At 49.9% G+C, this 13,919-nt stretch overlaps 1 protein-coding gene across 5 annotated transcripts in view; it reads left to right on the top strand.

Moving 5' to 3' along the window:
- Positions 1-3,005: 3,005 nt before the first annotated feature.
- Positions 3,006-13,919, top strand: part of HIPK2 (homeodomain interacting protein kinase 2) — a 135,895-nt gene continuing 124,981 nt past the window's right edge. For all 5 annotated transcript variants that reach the window (XM_054061819.1, XM_054061829.1, XM_054061840.1 and 2 more), the window contains exon 1: positions 3,006-3,162. In XM_054061819.1, the coding sequence (XP_053917794.1) occupies positions 3,144-3,162 (19 nt within the window). In that variant the 5' untranslated portion in view covers positions 3,006-3,143. The remainder of the gene's footprint in view (positions 3,163-13,919) is intronic.

The following is a 13,919-nucleotide window of genomic DNA, read 5'->3' on the forward strand; positions in this document are numbered from 1 at the left end:
TTTGGCAGCAACATTTAAAAATATGTAAGACCAGAACAGTCCTAGTCGGTGGAAATATCTCCATTAATTTTCCTAACTTTGGATGCATTGTCTGCAGATGAGAATCTGTAATGTCCTTGGCATTACCAAACCTGAAAGGCAAAAAGGCAATCGGGAATTGTTATCATGAACCAGATAAGCAGCCCATCAAATTTAGTGTCTTACCCCTAAAAGAGACAGGATAACCTGTGCTTTGAAGCCAGGCAGCTTTAGCATTTGTCTAAGTATGTCACGCACAGGTTTGGCTCCACCTGCAAGCCACAAGGTCAGCAGACACCATTGCTGTGCCCAGGTCATATACGGTGAGTTCTGCAGACCCCTCCACCAACCCCTTCCTCTTTTTTTTTTCTGTTGGAGGTTGAGTTTCATTTACATTTTAAACTTTGACGGACATGGAGTTAATGCAGGCTGGATGGCTAAGGTATAGCTCAGGGTAAAATGAAGAGGGAGAAGAACCCATCAGCAAAGCCTTGTGCAGCAGAGGCTGGTACCGCTGCCCCTATTTCACAGTCAAGGAGAGCGAGGATGATGTGACTAAGATGGAGCTATGCTGCAGCAAAATGCAATGCCAAGAAGCGAAGCTGGTTCCTTTAGCACCCTGCCCTCTAGTTTTGTCCTTTGCACTTCTCCAATACTTCTCCACATCTCTTCCCGAGATGAGACTCCATGATTGCTGCTCTGATTCAAGGACAAGGAAGCAGGCTGGGATCATAAACATCAGTAGCTTCAACAAAACAGATAATGTCCTCCATCATAAAAGAAAAGAACAGCGCAGAATTACAATGACGAGAAACGTGTTTCAGGAAAATGTGAGGTTATCGAGTCAGTACCTACAGCCAAACCCTCAGGGTCTCCACGGCTAAATAAAAGAGGAGTGAGAAGCAAGTTCGAATACTGCGCCTGCTGCTGTCCACATTGCTTGCCCTCTAGCCTGGACTTCCCCAGTGGTGCAGCTGGAGGCAGCTCTATTTCTATCCAAGATTCTCTTGTGGTTGGTCTTGAGATCACTCTCAAAATGAAGCGGGAATGAGATGGCAGCAGGTTTTGCTCCCTCTGCTGTACACAGTCCTCCAGTTTCATCCCAGCTGATTTGGCACCCTCAACCACCTCCACCTGTCCTGCCTGACATTCCCTGACACATTCAACACGTATCCTCAGCTTCATGCTGTAAACAGAATGCTAATAGGCCATGAGACAGCCCTCCTGTTATCCCAGGCATTTTTCAGTGGGGAAAAAAGTTATGCAAAACACTGAAGACACCTTGCAAACAAGGGGTCCCACAGGAGCCTGGGATTGTATGTTCGCAGTGCAGGCGCGATCATCCCGCTCCATGGGCTGGTCAACACGAGTTGCTCCCTCACCCACTTTCATCTGCCAAAGTGGGCATCCTCTGAGCACTCTGCGACTATGGGACGGGCTGGCAGGAGCATTTGGCTCTCATCAAAATCCCCAAATAAAAGTTACCTCTTGCCTCCTTCTCTTCCTGGAGATGTGAGCAGGAGCAGCTGGGTGTTGAGCCCTGCTGTGATTGACTTCTGCAGCGGGAGAGCAGCAGCAAAAGACAGTGTTTTGGGGGACCAGCCGTCAGGCATAAAGAGAGTATGTCTTCACCAGTTTGGTCCCAGACTGCTCACCAGTAAGGAGCTCTAGGCAGGCAGATCCAGACGGCAGTTAATGCAGGATCACAGCCCGAGGTTTTGTTTCCACCTTTGCTAGAGGCTTTGCATGAGCCTCAGCTTCCTTGCCTGCGTAATGGGTACCTGGTAACTGACCTTCCTTTGTAAAGCTGCTGTCAGGAAAAAGAGGCTCGGGATAACGTGGCTTCACTTTTTTTCCTGTATGCACTGACAAAAATGATGCTGGTTGGGTTGGTGTTCCTACAGAAAGAGCTCAACCAAAGAGATGGATCTTTTAAATTTTTTTTTAAAAAAAAAAAAAAGAGGGGGAGGGAAATAGTGGCTGTCAGTCTCAGTAAATAAACACTTCTTTGATGTGGGCCCCCCCCTTTTTTTTTTTTGAAACAAAACCACAACCTGATTCCTAAAAGCAACAACGTGTGTTTATTTTAAATGCATCCGCCAAATATTTACACTGCAAGCAAGCTAAATAATAATAATAATAAAAGATAAATAGGAACTTTTGTCAGTGAACCAGATTGTGAAATGCCTTGAGGGAACAGAAGATTTATTTGGGGAGAGGGGGAGAGGTAGGAATTTTCCATGCTATTGTAAAACATGAGCTCAAATTATATGATCCCCACAGCCAGTGAATTGCAAAGCTTCCATCAGCTGCCTTTTTTATTTTTTCTTTTCCTTCCCTTCCTCTCTTTTCTGTAAAGAGAAGGGGGGGGGGGGGGGAAGAAGACAGAAGTGTTTCACCAACTTCTGTTGACTGTTCCTTTTTTCTCCTGATTGAAATGTGTTGTTAAACAAGATCCCACATAATCTCAGCAGAGGGTTCCTCTCGCTCGCTCCCTCTCCTTCTGGGAAGCCGCGATCAGTGCCATCGGCGCTTGATTATTTGCAAACTCCCTCCGCTTGCTGCTTTTTTTTTTTTCCTTTTTTTTTTTTTTTTCCCCTCTCCTCTCTCTCTTCCTCCTCGGTCTCTCTGTGTGTCTCTCTCTCCTTTTCCTTCTCACCCCCCAGCGCAACTTTCGCAGTCGCCCCGGCACACGCAGCCATGCCGCGCTGAGAGCGGGGGCACCGCGCCAGCCCCCCCTCCTTCCCTCCCTCATTTTTTTTTTTTTTTTTTTTTTCTTCCCTCCGTCCCTCCCTCCGCCGTCCCGAGCCGGGGGGGCACCCCCCTGCGCCTCGCCCCGGCCCCGGCGCTGGCCCGACCCGGCGCCGCCGCCGCCCCCCGCCCGCCCCGGAGGGCCGGCAGCGGGGCTGGATGTGCCGGGCTCCCCCCGCGTTTGAGGCGGGCGGCGATGCAGCAAGCAGGCGGCAGCTTCGCCTCCGCCGAGAGACACCCGCTCAAGATGGCAGATGTGTGTTGAGTTTGGAAGGAGGGGGGGTGGGAGGGGGGGGCAAGGAAGAGAGACACGGGACCGCGATCTCGCGTCGTTCGTGGCGGCGTTGCCATGAATAACAGGCGTCCTTGCACCGATGGCCCCCATGTACGAAGGTAAGAACCCGAGGCGCGACGCCCTCCCCGCACCGCGGGGATCTGGGTGGGGGGGGGGAGGGGGTGTCCCCGGCTGCTCGCCGTGCCCCCGGCGCTGTTACGGGGAGCGGGGCACCCCCTGCCCTGCCCTGCCCGGCGCTGCTCCCCCCCAACCCCTTCTCTGCCCCTCCCCGGTGCCGGTGGGGGGCGGTGGGTGAAGTCCGTGCCGGTGCCGAACAGAACAATGAGGTGGACGGAGCTTGCCCTGCGCCTCTATATGCGTGTGTGTGTGTGTCTGCCCTGCACCTCTCTATGTATACTGTCTGTATGTCTCTGCCTGCCCCTCGCCGCAGTTTTTCTTTCCAGAAGCGGCCGCCCGGCTTCTTTTTGCCGGTTTCCCAAGAGTTGCCCTCCGCCGGGGCTCTCCTCGGAGGATCGGGGCTGTCAGCTCCTCCGCTTTCTCTTCCAGCCCAGCCACGGCTGAAGGAGAAGCCCAAGTGCCCTAACTTAGTTTTTTTTTTTCCTCGGGCTGGGGTAAATAAATGCGGGGGGACTTGGGGGGTGCGTGTTTGTCTTATCAGTGGCGTGTTTCAGGGTGGTTGTTTAAAACAAACAAAACAACAAACCAAACATATATATAAATATATATATATATATACGGGGTTAATTTAAATCCCCTGGCGCTGCCTTTATCCTTCCCGGCTCGGCGCTGCCCGGGAAGCGTTACACGAAGCGCAGGGACATCACGCACCGGGCGGACGCTCCGTCCGTGCTGGGGGCGACCCGGCTGGGTGGAACGGGACGGGACGGGGGACAAGGGTACTTTTTCTTCCCTACGGCGAGGCCGGTTAAAACTTATCAGAGGAGAAAATCGAGCCCGGCGTGCAGCGCCCGAGCGGAGGGCGCTCGGTGTAAAGTTACCGGGTTATTTGTGGGCAGAGCCCCGGGCGGTGCGGAGTTCGGACCCCGCGAGAGGCAGGCAGACAAAGAGGAGCGTTTTCGGCAGCGGAGAGAAGGAGGGAGAGAGGGAGGACGGCCGGCCCTCCCCGCAGCCGAAGGGAGGAGGGGCGGCGGTAGCGGAGCCGCCGGGGGGGGGGGGGCGCGGAGGGGCCGCGGGGGCGGTGGGGCTGGGACCGGGGCCGGTGGATGGGCCGCGGAGGGGCCGGGGCTTCCCGGGCGGTGGCGCCCTCTGCCGGCAGCGCCGAGCGCCCTCGGTCCCGGCCAGCCCCGCAGCCCCCTTGCGTCCGGGCATCCCTCCCATCCCTGCTCTCAGGCATCCCACCCTTATGCCTGGGCATTCTACCAACCCCCTTGGGCCCGGGCATCCCCCCCCCCAGCACCCAGGCATCCCGCCCTTATTCGGGGGCATCCCCCCCCCCAACCCCCTTACTCCCGGACATCCCCCCCCATCCCTGCGCCCGGGCATTCCACCCTTACTCCCGGGTATCTCCCCCATCCCTGCGCCCGGGCATTCCACCCTTACTCCTGGGCATCCCCCCACCCCCACCGCCTGCAGCCGTGTATACCACCCCGCCGAGCCAAGGAATCCCACCCTTGCGCTCAGGTATCCCCCCTTACTCCCAGGCGTCCCCCCCCGCCATCCCTCCTGCCCTGCGCCCAGGCATCCGGCCCTTTCGCCCGAGCATCCCCCCAACCCCCTTGCGCCCGGGCATCTCTCCCCCGCTCTGCACTCAGGCATCCCAACCTTATTCCTGGGCATCCCCCCCCATCCCTCCGGCCGGACATCCCACCCTTACTCCCGGGCATCTCCCCCCTGCCCTGCACCCAGACATCCCACCCTTATTCGTGGGCATCCCCCCCCTTGCGCCCCCAGCGTTCTCGGGGGCTGCCATCGCGGCTGGGGGTGCTGGCCGTGTTCCTGCCCTTCCCTCGCCCGCCGGTCCGCCTTCCCCTCTCCCCGGTGTCGGTCCCGGCAGGGTGGGCGATGCGGCGGTGCCTGCCAAGTTCGCTCCTCGCCGGGCCGCATCCCGCGATGCGGGGCCCCTCGGCGGCTCCGCAGCGGCCCTGGGGGCGGAGTGAAGGCGGCGGGGCCTGCGGTCAGTTCGGCCGCCTCTCCGGAGCCGGGCAGGGCAGGGAAGGGAGAGACGGGAGGCCTCGGCTGCAACCGAGCTTCTTCCCGGCGAGGAGGCGGTGGTGCCGCACCGGAGCGTGCGGTAGAAGTTTAGCGGTTCCTTAGAGCATCCCAACTTCAGCAGCGCCCGTACTGCTGCCTGCCTGGAAGAAGGAATCATAGTATGGGTTGGAAGGGACCTTAAAGATCATCCAGTTCCAACCCCCCTGCCAGAGCAGATAGAAAAATATGCCCTAAAAAGCAATGCGTAAAAACAAATTCCCTGCAAGCAATACAGAAGGGTCCGCAGTCAGGCTCTGCGGCATACGAGCCTGAAGTAGGTGAATATCCCAAATCACAGGAGCCAGCGTAAAGGCTGATAGGGATTGTGTTATCTGTTTTGTGTTGCAGTATGTTTGTGGGTTAAATTGCAGCTGGATGGCTTCGACAGAGGCAGAGGAGGGGTTAATGAATGTTTTCCGCCTCCTTGTTGCCATGAGAGGTCCTTAGAATTCCCTGCAATATCACAGTGCATAGATAAAAACTTATCGCAGGAGATGCGATTTCCTCCTTGGAAGGAGGCAAGGACTGCCACCCTGCCTTACAAGCCTGAAGTTATCTGTATAACCAGTGTGGTTGGTAGCCTTTCTCTGGAGCAGCAGGTACAGTCAAGGCACTGAGGAGAGCACAGGAGCCACGGGGTTGGATCAGTGCTGTGTTGGGCAGTCTTTCCTCTGCTCCTGCCCTTGACCAGGCAGTCTCGGGTGGCACACAAACACACGTACACCCACTTTCACCACCACAAGGCAGGCGAGGGTAGGTGAAACAGTATCTCCACCTTACGGGTTTCAGAACATAGGCTCTTTGACCGAAAAGGTGCCCCAGGAGGAAATGTGACACCTCAGAGGCATTATGAAATGGTTCCAGTAAAAATTTAAGTGAGTGATAACATAGAGCACATGCACAAAGTCACCCACAATTCTCAATGTGGAGGTGAGGGCGGCATACGCCTGTGCTGAGCAGCTGGCTTAAATACTGGATCTAAGAAGCCGAATGGTGCCTCACCTGATATTAATAGGCCAGGCATGATAAATAAATTAATATCTGGCGTGAAATCCTCCCCCACACACTGTGCAAGGACAATTTTCCCATTTGTTTTAAGGATTTCAGAGTTTTTGTTGTCATCTTCTCCTCTACTGCATTTTTCTCATTCTTTTTTTCAGTGTTGCAGAGCTAAGTGCTGAAATAAAGGATGTAAAAACCTACCAAGTAAAATAAAACACAAGTAACACCGCTGTGCAGTTTTTGACCTGGGTTTTAGTTTTGGCTGAGGACCACACAGGGAAATGAGTTGTGCTTCAAAGCAGGCCTTATCAGGTGTAATCCTGCACGGCCTCTGCTCCAGAGTTAAGGCAAACTAATGATGGCTGTCCTGCGGAGCACCTAAGACACAGTTTCCTCAGGGGTGGCTGTAGCTGCTTCAGAGGAGGTGAATGGCTTGAGACAGGTGAGGATCTGGTTCCTTGGACTCTGCTCTAGGCAGTGTTGCCCTTGCTGTGCAAAATCATCATCGGTGGGTGTGCTTGTTGTGTGACACTTCTTCCTTGCCAGAGAACAGAAACAGGCTCTTTGGATCAGTGGAGTCCCCATCTTAAAAGGGCTTACTGCTAGACATCACCAGGTCCTGGGCTATGGGTAGATTTCTGCCCTTGGCAGGTGTCTCCAGTAATTTCCTGGGTGCTTTGTACTTGGCATGCTTCAGAATTGGATGAAAAGAGGCGTTTATATGCTTTAACCTTTATTTTCTAAACAGTGATTACTTCTGGTTTGGGTTTGTTCCTCTTTGCTTTGCTTTCTTCTTCCTTATTCCTGACAACTTTGTTGGAACTCACAGTATATTTTTAGCAGCCGCGTCGGTAGTTTTCTATGTGGGTGGCTTATGGAATTAATCTGGGTAATATTTGTAAATTGCACCTCGCCACCGCTGCCACTGCTGGAGCTCAGCGCAGACCTGCCTGCACACCATCCGTGTCACACAAGGGGCTGGGAAGCCTGAAATTCTGACCCCGGGCACGTCACGGCTCAGATCCTGTTTAGCACCAGGAACAGGCCAGCCCTGCTGGGTTTTGAATGCATCCTCAAATCTCATTAAAGCACACAAAACTTGCTCATTGGGGAGGTGGCACCAGAGAGGCAGAGTAAAGGTCTTTACCCCAAAGTTTGTGTAGGGAGGTGATAACTCGGAGGTGCTTCCTGTTTATAAATTAATAACCAGAACTTAAGCTCAGTCAATGCTGGGACCAAAAGCGTATATTTTTATTAGCTCAGGATGTGGCTATAGCCAGGATAACAGGAAGCCCCCTCCAGTTATAATTATTGTTCCTATCATGCTGCCACATCTAGCGATTAAATGCGTTTGAGATGTAATGGGGGGAAAATGCTGTTTTATTTTCAGAAGCGGAAAGAGCGTTGTCAGGACCAGGGGCCAAGGCGAGCAGAGAAACAACGTGCTTAGACAAAGAGGCAAGCACAGTTGCTTGCCACAATCATTGGCCCTTGGTCTCTGCAGCACGTTCCTCTTCATTGCTGTAACAGGTAGGGAAAACTCTCTTGGCTTCAGCTGGACACCTCATCTGGCCTGGAAAATGAATTTACTTTCAATTTGCCCTGCCTTGGTTTCCCTATTTACCCAGTGGCTGCTGCTTACTGCCCACTTTCACATGATGCTTTGAAACCACCGGATGTGGTTCTATCCAGACTGGGTAAGAGCCAGCTATGTACCCTGATCGGTGTAGGTCTTCTACTGACAGGACAGCCCAGAGCCCTCCTTGGTGCCTGTGAGGGTTTTGAACTCTTGTCAGCCTTTGGAAGTTAGACCATTTATTCTGAGGCAGATAATGTTGTGGCCACAACACAGCGATGACGTATGAAATATGTGGAGGGAAGTTTTGGGAAGTCAAATCATGGAAGGATTGGTGACCTGGGCATGGAGGTTAATCCCTCTCTTGGTTTGTGGGCCTTACTAAGTGGGTCCCAGGTGATGGTGTTAGAGCAGTCCGGCCAGATGGTGAGGTCAACAGCAAGTTCAGCCACCTGCTCTTCAGACTGGGCTGAGATGCCGGTATGAGGCAGATTAGACCACCTGGGTGCAGGCGTTGAGGCAACTGGGATAGCACATACCTTTGGGTAAGACTCCCAAGAAGGGGAGTTTGCAAAGGCATTTAGTAGTGGGCTGACAGCTATTATTGTCTTCACAATCCTGTATCTGTAAAGGTTGGGTAGACTGAGACTGGATATTTTTGAAAGTTCCTCCCTTTTCCTCTCTGTTCCCAATTTAAGAAGGTATTTTAAGGTCTGCACCTAAATTTAAACTCGCAGGCAGTGCTGCTGACTTCATTAGAATTGTTTATGTCTTTAAAGCTGGCCACATGCTGAATTACCTTTTTGACTCATGGCCTCTGTAGCTTAATCAGTTAATTTATAAAAATGAGGTTGTTTCCTCACCCTTACTAGGAAATCTCTGCCCTCTGAATGTGAAATATTATTTATAGGGCTTTTTCTTGCTTTGGGAAGGTTAACTGGTGGGTAACAAGACATGAGAATGAAGCACTATTTAAAGAAAAGGTTGTTTCTTCAGCTAATTTCATACCCTGCTGTGGACCTAGGTTTTTATGTTTATGAGAGGTCTTCTCTTTTGAAACTATTCCCCCTAGCAGTACAAAGTTCAGGTTTTGTTTTGAAAATAAACCCAGGTGATAATTTCACTCTAGACAGGGCAGTTAGCAATTTACCTGTTTGGGGAGGAGGGAGCAGAGGCATGTTACTGCTTCCACCTGTCGAGGGCACAGAGAGAACCCTTGAATCCTTTATTTGGCCACATCAGGAGCTAAGATCCTTCCTCTGGAAAGCACAGTACATGTATTTTGGGACTGCTTTTGAATTCACATAGCCTTCTGAATTGGAGAGTTTCTATGGTAGAAATCATTCTTCTAAGACTTCCCCAAGCAACTGAGTGGAAGAGCAGCTTCCATCTCCACAGGCATTGGCACATTGCAATATACCTTGGGGAGTCTGGAGTCAGGGCTAAGAACTAAAAAGCCCCATGCCATTAGAATTTATGGAAATAATCTGTAATGGGACGTGTTTATACAGCGCTGTATATGTTCAAGGTGCTATATGAGGAATGGCTGTCTAATCAAGCCACTGACAGAATGGTGCCAAAGAATGGAGCCTTCCATGTCTTCACAGGAGATGTACAATGTAGCCAGTGAGAGGCATGTGTCCTTGAGATGCAAGCCTCTGGAGCTGCTCTTAGGCTCAATTATGATTTTGGGGATTATAGTGTAGGTCAGCAACAGCACTGCTTAAAGCCAGGGAGCTGTGTTGGGGGGAAGCACCATCTCTGTGCAGCGAGCCTTGGCCCATTTATGTTGCGTGCTGGAGCAAGAGTGGTGGGTGAAGGAAGGTATAGTTTGCTCCCTTGGTTTTCTTCAGTACTTCCTGCTGGATGGGACACTTACTTGGAGAAGCTGAAGCTCAGTCTTCATTCACACCTCGTTTTCTGTCCTCCTCACTGTTCAGGGCCTGTGCTGACATCTGTCTCTGGAAGGATGAAGTAAGAGCAATCGCTTAAAGCTCCTACCCTGAAAAGTGAGAAAGGTCATCCCACAAGGCAGTGGTATTTGCCAGAGATACTTGGGAAACTCAGAAGGGCAGCTGTCTTCCCTGTTCATTATAATCTTTAATCCTTAAAGGCATTAGCAGGAACTAGAACAATGGTATTACACAGTGGTACCCTGCAGACTGAGGTCTCCTGCAGTTCTAAACACTGACAGGTTTGTCTTGGTCTGTGGGCTTTGCTGAAATGCCAGAGAAATTTATCTCTCACAAAAATAATTGAAATCATAGAAGTCGGCATAGGAAAAACTTCAGAAAGGTTTTTCAAGGCGAGATGTAGTATACCAAATGCATGTTTTTTAGCATGTTCCCTAGCGGGCTTGTCCGGTGTATTCCATGCCCAGGCTGTTATCGTGCCCTTCACTAGCTTTATCGCTGAAAAAACTTTATGTCCTCTGTAACTCTGCTCTGCTTTGCTTGCTGTGATCCCTTATCCCATTGACAGTGAATATGGAAAAATTGTTCCTTCCTCTTTGTCATGTCTCCCCTTGGATTTGTGTTCCATAGGCTAAATCCTGCCTCGGACACATCCTTCAGCTCTTCCTCTTCTGTATTGTTTTCTGCAGCTCCGACCACCCTCCTGCTTCTTTGTGTTCCTTTTGGCTAGCCCATCTCTCTCTTGAATGATGCTGCTAGAGCACAGTTCTGTACCTGGCCTAGCAGAGCACAAGTATTGCTTCATATCTCTTGCTGGCAGTTCTCCTGTTCGGTTTAACTTCTGCACCGTGACATTGTTCAACATCATTCATCTGCATGTAGCTTGTTCCCAGTTCCTGTCCAAGAGGTCTGATGCCTCGTGAGCCATTTCTGTGTGTGTGGATATAGCCCTCCCTACCTAAGCATGTGATTTTTGTATTTGTCCTGTTTGAATTTCATCCATTATCTTTCAACTTTTCAGGTTTGATTTGAATTCAGACCTCATTCCTGCTTGCTGCCACCTGCCAATTTTTTTATTTTTTTTTAAAAAAGGACAATCCCTGTTTCTTCACCAAGACCAGCTTTGTTTTCCACTCCACAGTCCCGAATAGAAAGCACAGATGAGAAGAAATTGTTTGGAAAAAATAGGAACAGGAATTTGCCCCCAGAATTTAAAAGAAGTTGATGAAAAACACAAAACGCTTGGCATTGTTTTCACACCTCCTATTCTTTTCCTCTTCTTTGGTGCTTTTAAAGCATTCCTAAGAACAGTTGTATTTGAGTTGTATTTGCTGTAGTAGCGCCAGTGCCAAACACAAGCAGGACCTTATTGCGCTGGGCATGACGTTGCCATGAAGGGATAGACAATTCCCACCCCAAAGGATTTGCATTTTATATAGACACAGACATGGGAAGGTGGATAGTACAAACCAGCCGGGCTCTTGGGGGAGAGGAAATAACAATGTGTGGGCTTCCCTAAGCATTTGTAACAAGGATTCATTTGGGGAAGGGAAGGGTGGTCTCAGGGAGAGAAGTACTAAAGAAATAGGTCAGGAGCAAGAGGGAAGAGGATGAGAGAGATAGGTGGGAATAAAGGTGAGGATAAGTGACTGTAACAGAAGAGAGGGAGGTGATCCCAGAGAAGTGCAGGGGCTAAGGCTGTTTCAGCCAAGGCCAGAAGGAACAGAAAGTTGGGTGAATTGCTGAAGATCCTGGCTTGACTGTCTTTGCAACTGCCCTTACTGACTTCAGTCTCTCCCAGGATTTTTTCCTGCAGTTGTTGCTAACATCTTTGAAAAGGAAGCGGGCAAGGACAGGAGATACCACCTATATCCTGATGCTCATAGATGTGATGAAGAGTCCGCCTGGTGATTTTGTGGCTGGAGCTGAGTCCAGAAGCAAAAATTCTGTATGCCTCTAAGCATTCCTCTAAGATCTCTGAACCTGCACTTTGTGCTTGGGAAATTCTGATGGAGCAGAGATTAGCTGAAACACCAGCACTTTACCTTGATCTGAGATTCTTGTGGTTCCTCCGTTGTTGCCATTGTCCTTTTCACAATGATGATCGCTGTGCAGGACAAATTTGATCTGCCATCCTCCCTCCATCCTCCCTGGCAAGCCCCACATCCTGACTTTTCCCGCAGCCTACATGCGTCTTTAAGGGCATGTGTGACTGTTCCACCCTCTGTCCCTGTGTCTGCCCTGCTCTCACCATCAGTCCAGGTGACCAAAACAGGTATAAGCGTGGAGGCAGAGTCATCAGCAACTGAGCTCACGGGTGAGAATTGCACGTGCATCATCCTGCACGTGGTTGTGGATGGCACAAAGGCTGGGCACATTTTGAGTTCCTATGAGGCTCAACGTAATGTTCTCTTTAGTAACAGGTCAGGTATGTCAGTAAGTTTGGCAGCAAATCTATAAGATTTTTTTTTTTCTCTTGGGCGAAGAGAGCAAGAAAAGCTCAAAAAGCTCTTTTTTTTGCTTATAGTTTGGGGTCAAGGCGTTTATTTGCTGCTGGATGTGATCCAGTGGATTCAGTGCTTCTCTGTTTACTTTTGCTTGAAGACATGACTCTTTTCTTCTAGTTGCAGATCATAAATGCACATGGGATGGCAGATAGCCAGCAAGCTCCCTAACTGTAAGCTGCATTGGTGGGGTGTTACACTGACACTTCTGGAGGTAACGTTACAGCAGACCATAGTGTGGGTTGATGGAAACTTGGACTCTAGCAGCAAGGCTCAGAAAAGATCCAGTACTAGAAAACTTGCATAACATTTCAGAGAAAGTTTGGGTTTTCAGGAAGGTCCTTTAGCTTTCCCAGAATATTTTTACTTGTAGGCAAAATATATAAGCGTTCTTTATTTTTAAAATATGGTTTATATTCTGCTCTTGTCTGCAGCAGTGCCAGCACCATTGATGTATTTATCTTTTCCCTGTTAACACTTGCTGTTCCTGGAATGTCTCCTGCTCAGCAGCTGTTTGTAGGTGTGTTTTTTTTCTCTCCCATCATCATGTACCTTTCCTTCCTGTTCAAGGCATCTATAAACCTCTTGTAGTGACATCATAGCTGTTTCTATAGCAACAGATTATGATACTAGAACAGAGGATAATATCAAACAGGAGGAGGAAGAGATAAATTATTGTGTTTGTGTGTGTGTGTGTCTGAGGGCTTGATTATATTCCTACATCTCTTCCGAGGATGTTGTCTGCCTGGTTTCTCCTCTGTTTATCTTACGTGCCTTTTAAAGGTTAGGAAAAAGCAAAGGGAAAAAAGAGATCTGGAGGTCAGAACAATACAGACACGTATTTTTGATGATCTCTGTGTAAACCTAGTAGACTGAGATTTATTTTTTTTTTTTACCTCAGTGGCAGCTCTCCTGTGTCTCCTGAGAGTAATCTAGTCTGGAAAAAACTTGGAGACACAGCAGTCCCCTGTTACAGCTTCACTTTTATTTTAATTACAAATTATTCATAGTAACTAGCAGCTGGGCTCTCAAGTCAAGGATCTCTGTGCTGCAGGGTTTCCAAAAGATGGAAACATGGCATGGCATTGTCCCCAAGAGCTTGCAACTTGTGTTTGAGAAAGGATGTGACTAGTGCTCAAATGAGCCAGAGCTGGCATGGGGAGAAGAGGGGGAAGTACCCAAAAGAAGGGCATCAGCAGAAGTATGTTCTCTAGACAGTGCTTCAGACTGCCCAGAAAGTGGTCATGGTGGAGGTGCCCTGAGCCTCATCCCAATGTTAGCTTTTCACAGTGGTGTTTCCGGAAGAGCTGTGCCAGTACTGGATCGGGACCCTGGTTTGAGATGACCTACATGGTTCTTCCATGACTTCAAGCTGTCGCTCTGACAGAAGCCGACAGTAGCAGGATTGCAGGAGGAAGAGTGTCTGTGTTGCTCCATGCTCCTGTTGGTAGGAAGGCTATCTATTTGCTTAAAGTATAAGGTTGGAGGCGAAGAATGTTCAGCTAAAATGCATGAGGTTTTATTTTCTCCTAGGAAGCATTTAGTGTTGATGAATTCCAAATAGTTTGGCAAGGATTTTCAGCAGGTCTCTGTTTTGCCTCTAAATACTGGTAATTTCTGGCCATCATTGCTACTTTCCTGTTTAGATG

This window comes from Cuculus canorus, chromosome 1 (assembly GCF_017976375.1).
Source record: "Cuculus canorus isolate bCucCan1 chromosome 1, bCucCan1.pri, whole genome shotgun sequence".
Lineage (NCBI taxonomy): Eukaryota > Metazoa > Chordata > Aves > Cuculiformes > Cuculidae > Cuculus > Cuculus canorus.